The sequence below is a fragment of the Crocodylus porosus genome, unplaced genomic scaffold (genome assembly GCF_001723895.1).
Source record: "Crocodylus porosus isolate Cpor-Errol unplaced genomic scaffold, CroPor_comp1, whole genome shotgun sequence".
NCBI lineage: Eukaryota > Metazoa > Chordata > Crocodylia > Crocodylidae > Crocodylus > Crocodylus porosus.
Genome location: NW_017728906.1, coordinates 84,043,317 through 84,049,581, shown reverse-complemented (window position 1 = coordinate 84,049,581; position 6,265 = coordinate 84,043,317). Strand labels below are relative to the sequence as shown.

The 6,265-nt window shown below is 44.4% G+C and overlaps 1 protein-coding gene across 1 annotated transcript in view; it reads left to right on the top strand.

Annotated features, from left to right (window-relative positions):
- Positions 1 to 4,580, top strand: part of LOC109306175 (inosine-uridine preferring nucleoside hydrolase-like) — a 10,286-nt gene extending 5,706 nt beyond the window's left edge. Inside the window, exons 3-4 of the mRNA XM_019529453.1 lie at positions 121 to 257; positions 2,857 to 4,580. Coding sequence (XP_019384998.1) covers positions 121 to 257; positions 2,857 to 3,195 — 476 coding nt within the window. The 3' untranslated portion in view covers positions 3,196 to 4,580. The remainder of the gene's footprint in view (positions 1 to 120; positions 258 to 2,856) is intronic.
- The last annotated feature ends 1,685 nt before the right edge of the window (positions 4,581 to 6,265 follow it).

Sequence of the window (6,265 nt, the reverse complement as noted above, 5' to 3'; positions counted from 1 at the left end):
CCAGTTTTTCTCCTGCCCAGGCGGGGGGTCAGACCTGAAGATCTACAAGGTTCCTTCCAACCCTACTTCTGAGTCTATGGTTTTCTTGTTTACTTTTGTTTTCTGCTTTTTTTTTCTTAGCCAGAGGAAACATTACAGTGTGTGGAGAGTTCAATTTCGTAACTGATCCAGAAGCTGCCTATGTCGTCTTAAATGAGTACACTTGTCCTATGTATATTGCAGCATGGGAATTTACATTTCGCAGTTCATTGCCTTGGGTAAGATACCTAATTTTATTATGGGTTCATATTCATGGTAGATTTGGTCATGGTCAGTCTTCTGCATTTCACCAAAGAATAAGGAACCATATCCCGTTTGGTCTTGGAAGTACCTAAATAGGACTTGGGTGTAATTTATGCACCACAATTCCAGAGGGTAATCTGGCTGGCCCTACTCTGTAAGTCCAACAATAAGAAGGAGCCTACATTCAGGCACCATGTATTCTTATATAAGCTCCTTTGCATTCCAGGTTAGTTCTGGTGGGAGAGATGCTTGAGCTCCTGGAGGAACCAGATGCTTAGCTGTGCTCTGACAATGCCTAGTTCATACAAGCAGCATCAAATGGTGGTTCCATTTTGGTATGCCAAGGTCTATAGATGCCTATGCATGGGCTTCTAAACTTATCCAGAAGCCCTGACACATGGTTTGATCCCTTAGGCTCCCTCTACATGTTCAGGTAAAGTCGCAATGGGATTTAATGCACAGTCTGCACAGTCATGAATCCTGCCATGCCACATGTGGAATTGTGCGTTAGACCCCACTGCACCTTATTGCTGGTGCAGGGGGAGCCTGATCCTGGGTTCCCCCTGCACCAGCAAGAACTAAGCTTCAATGGCTCGGAGCCCCCTCAGTTAAGGGGCTTTCAGCCATGGGGGCACCTCATGCACCATGGTGCCTGGGGGTTTGTGGCAGCTACTGGGCAAAAGGTGAGCAGAAGGCCCACAGTGAGCTTTACTCCCACCCAATCACTGCTTGACCGAGTGCCTGGATGACCCCCTACTGCTGCACCCTGTGCCCAGGTGCCCTCACTGTTGTACCACATGCAGGGTACTTCCCCCGTGCATTTGTGCCAAGGCGGTCCCCTGCTGGACCAGATGCCCCCCTGCTATTCTCTGTTTTTCTCTGCTGCACTGGGCACCTGTCCATCCCACTGCTGCTCCTTGGGCTCAGGCAGAAGTACACCTCCCTGCTGTATCTTTTCAGGAAGACTTCTGAATTGCAATGATTCCCCAAACCAAAGAGATGTTCACTGTTGGTTCCTGGGGGGCAGGTGGAATTTAGCCGCTGTCTGGAACCTGCAGCCAATTTCCCCTAGCAGCAGCTCCTGTACTCTCCCAGCCTGTCCCTGTTTTCAGAACAGGAGAAGAGAAAGGGAGCAGAGGGAGCTCATTCTTGGGGTTCCCCAGTCAGTGCTGGAGGGTGAGATGGGTGAATTGGAGCCCCCCACCTCAGGAGCTCTCCAGTGGGGTCTGAAAAAGCCCCAGACTGAACTCTCTCTGCTCCCTTTTCCCACTTCCATTCTGCAGGGAGAGGCTGGGAGGCAGCACAGACAGAAATGACAGAAGACGCTGTTTTGAAACGTCTTTGTCTGAACCCAGATTTACACCCAAACAACCATTTTTGAAGCAGTCTGCAGCTGTGCACTTGTTTGGTCACAGCTATAAACCACTTTCTGTGCCCAGATCAGGCACAAATTGTCACTTCTGTCTGCATCCCTTGTGTCTCCCTGCTACACTGTGCACCCAAGCATTGTGAATCACCTTTAGCTTTCTGGACATGAACTGCTCTGCACTACGTCACTTGGGTACCCTGGGCTGTGGGCTTCATCAGCACTGAAGGCTGCAGCATACTGCCTCCCCGCACCCCCTGGAGTAGGGGCGGTGGACCCCTCCCCCCCACACTCCTATGGTTACGCTCTATCTGCCCCACCATCTCAGCGATCACAAACCACACCTGGGAGCTCGAGGCATGTAGAAAAGACATAAGGCTGTGTTTATGGCTGAATCACTGATTCTCCGAATCAGAATTGACTCTTCAGATTCAGCCAAATCAAACTGGGGCAGTGATCCAAGTCGGTGAATCAAATCACTGTGGGCCAATCTGAATCGAATGCTGCCCGCTTTGCACACCCCTAATGAGAGTGCAAGCCTGCAAGCTGTTATCCTTGGCATTCATGAGTCTGCTGCAGCATATCAGATGGAGGAAAAGATAACGGAGCATCACTACAGCTAATTACTGCCACCTCATGGGAACAACTTGAGAGAGCAATCATCTTTACAATTAGGAGCAAAAATCTCAAAATTGAGAGAAGGACAAGATTCCAGTCTGGGATTGGGAAGAATTTGTTGAGTGTTAAGGTGTCTCCAGCGTGTTCAAATAGGTCAGCATTGTTAGTAATCCAGTGCTGATTGAGACAACATGAAACCACATCTGATGAGATTAATTAGAATTCTAAATAGAAAAGCTTTATTCTTGAGGTAAATTAAATCTTCATAATTCAGGCTGGCTTTGGTGAGTATCATCCCAGGGCCTGGACGGCACTGATGGACTTTTACTCACTTAGAATTAATTGGCAGCAGTTGGCTTCTGTATAGTCATTGGGAACTCTATCTGCATGACATATTCTTATGATCCAGTTACATTACAAGACTTGGCCCTTAACCAGAGCTTCCTGACTTTGAGCCTATGAATCTAAAGCTGTGCTGTATTGCTGAACAATCCTGGCTTAATCATAAAAAGAGGCATGAAGATATGGCCCAATATTTGTTGTCATGTATTTTTTTATTTTAATGACAAGCATCATTCTTTGTCTTGCAGAAATTCTATCATGAGTGGATAAGTCTGGACACCAAGAAGGGTAACTTCATGAAGAAAATACATGCTTACTCTCTAAAACTGGTGCAATCAAAAAATCCAAACTTCGTATCTCCAGGATTTGTGTCTTGTGATTCCTATGCTATGGCTGCTGCAATCGATGAGAGCTTTGTCACAGAAGCCATAGAAACTGCTGTAACCGTGGAGCTGAATGGATCACTAACTAGAGGAATGATGGTACTGGACATGAAAGATCACCTTAAGAAAAAGAGAAAAGCTTTTGTCATGATTAAGTGTGATTTAGAGAAGTTCAAGGCTTTTCTTATTGCTTCTTTAAAATAACTCCCTGACAGATGCCTCCTAATCTGATTTAGGTAATCCATGTAGATTAGTACAAGCAATTTTAAATGTACGGTTATTGTTGAAAGTTACTAACTAAAACAATTTTGCCCTGATATGAAACTTCCAACAAAATGCAGTCAGGTAAACAGGAAGGGCCCCATTTAAAATATTGCAGTGAGAAAATTCATAGCTCAAGGTAAAAGAATTTTTTTTTACTTTAAACATGTTTTATTTGCTTGGACACCAAACTAGTTTAGCATGTAAATACCTAGACAATAATCAGAAATTATTATAAAGAAGTATTGAGAGCCAAAATCATAACTTCAAGTAACAAACCTGAATGTGTTTTAAAAATGGAGTGAATGAAAGTTTCTAAAATCAAACATCTATTTTGTGCCTTATCTAAAATACCTGAGTAACCTGTATCAGATCATGAAAAGTGCTCTTGTTTTTAGCTACTGAAACAATGTGAATAGTACTGATAAGGTAAATACTCAATCCAATCAGAAACTGGTGAACTACATGACAAATTTCAGATAAATTAGTTTATCACACACCTTTGCCTTCTTCATCTGTTGTTTGGTAACTCATACATATCCTTGGTACTTGTTTAATTTGACAAACCTGAATGGCTTCAAAGAGCTACTGTTAAAAAGCCGTAAAGGACTTAATAGGACTGTAGAATAGGGCTTTGTAACTAAGGTTTTATAGGGTTCAAAAAGCAATAAACAGTTTTATAAAAGTACATTTTAGCTGTGTTTTAAGGTGCTTAGAAAATACTTTGTGAAATACATGCACGTGTATAATACAGAATTATATCATATTACAAGTTCCATTAGTTCTTGGTCTCGGTTGCTGCATAATCTTGCAATTGTGAAAAACATGGTTGTGCTTAACTTGTACATCAGTAAAACACAGAGTTGTATGAAACTTTTATAGAAAAATATTTTGAAGAAGGTTAAGGAATGAGAATCAGTATTGGGCTTTATTGCATGTACTATTAATAACCAATTCCATAGTATTTAAACCCATAAGTACATAATTGATTTGTGAATAAAGGGGAAGGTGATACAGGCAATTAAAAATAGGGTGGTTTACAAAAACTATATTAAGATATTAACACTGAAGATGTTTGAAAATCCTTCATTTAAGCAATGTGTCTGGTCGTCCTTTTGTCCTTGAGGAGGAATGCTGGGTAGCATGCTAGCTTTCACTTTATTGACCACAAACGGCAGTTTTTCAGCTTTGTAACTGCTACTTTTGGCAGTTATGATATGCATTGTTTGTGATCCTGTTCCTGAGCGTGTGGAGTAGACTATACTGTAGGCATACCACGCTGGTATGCGGCTCCTTTCATGCCTGTGTGGGTGAGCACAAGTAACAAAGCTTCACCTGCTGAAACCCCTTGACTAGTTTTAGCCCTCATTGCTGAGTGAGAACAGCACTGGCTTAGGAAGTGAGAAGCAGGTACTACACTCACACCCTCCATTTCTAGAGGAGATTTGACCCTGCATCTCTCGGACTCCCCAGCACAGTTTTCTATACAACAGGCTACCAGTTAAGCATTATCTAGGCCCTTTTCCAGCCCTCTTCTTTTTTTCCCCCCCAGGACTTATGCTTGAGTACATCCATGTGAAACCATGCAACTGCCAGCAGAGCTGTCCCTCGGAGGGAGAGAGGGCAACTGCCCGGGGCCCCCACAGAGCCAGGTGGAGTGGCCATGGTGACTCTGGGCTGCCAGCTTTGCGTCCAGCCATTTGCTACCCTTGCTCACCACCGATGCCACTGCTGATGGTGGTGGCAGCTTCTTTGCATCCAGGGTGTGTGGGATCAGGGTGGGGGCAGGGCCCTGCACAAGCTGATTTGCCCCGGGCCCCACATCCTGCTCGGGTTGGCTCTGCCAGCCATGGTGCAGCCTACAGCATACACTCAGTAGCTATGTGGGCAGCTCTGCATTCATATTGCACAGAAATAGGATTGCAAATTGGGCATAAACACTAAAAATGTGAGTGTTCTGACCATGCTGTCTTGAGCAAGCAATTTACTGATCAACTAAAAATCTTCATTTTTCCCCCTCCTCAATTCCAGAAGCTGCATATTTGAGGTCTCATCTTATTTTTCTACTTAGCATTTTTCTCAATGCATAGAAAAGGAACTCAGCACAAGCTTCTGACAAAAGAATATAGACCAGAAGAAAATTAAATAGCAAGCCTCTGCAAGATACCAGCATATTATATCCTGATCATCTTAGTGATGAGCAATAATTGTTTTTGGTCATTTTGGCTCAGTCTTAGGTGTAGCAAAGCTGCATTTAGCCTCGAACCAGAGACAGGGTGGTCAGGCCACTTGTGCATTTTGGTGGGTCTGAAAGCAGTTCATTACTGATGCAAATGTATTTTTGCTTTGTTGCCTTTTCTCCGGGAAAAGCATAGCATTGTATAGGAATCCCTACTATATTGGGACAAGTCTAAAAAGTACAGACTTACTTGGTTGCTGACTGCACAGTATCAGCAAAAGAACTGAACTTAAGACCATATTCATTCAAATTTAAGATTAAGGGTTTTTTTTCCCTCCATTCAACACTGTGTGGGGCAAAAGCCTTGTCTTGGATTTCAGTATTGGCCTAGGGCAGATGGCTGCTGTGACTCTGGCCCCAACCTAGGTCCAGAACCAGAGTTGGAGCTACTGCCACGGCTGTTGCCAGGCCCTAGGCTGCCACTGCTGCCTAGAGTAAGCAGCCATGGGCTCAGCAGCAGCTGGGTCTGAGGGTGATGCATGGAGGTCTGGAGGCAATGGTGCATGTCTGAGGGTCAGGGTTAAACACTCCTTTCCCTGCTCAAACTTATTGCTGGCTGCAACTGTGGACTACAAATCCCAGAGGCACCTAGAAGTAGGAAGAGGAATTGCTGAGCAACCCTGCAGAGTCCTACTGCTTCAAGCCTGGACTGCAAATCCCAGAAACCTCAGGAGAAGGAGGAAGAGGAAGCAAATACATACAGCCTGTGCTGGCTAAGTGCTAGAGAGCTGTGCTCTAGCACCCCCAGCTTCTGGCCTGAGCCACTGCAGGCAT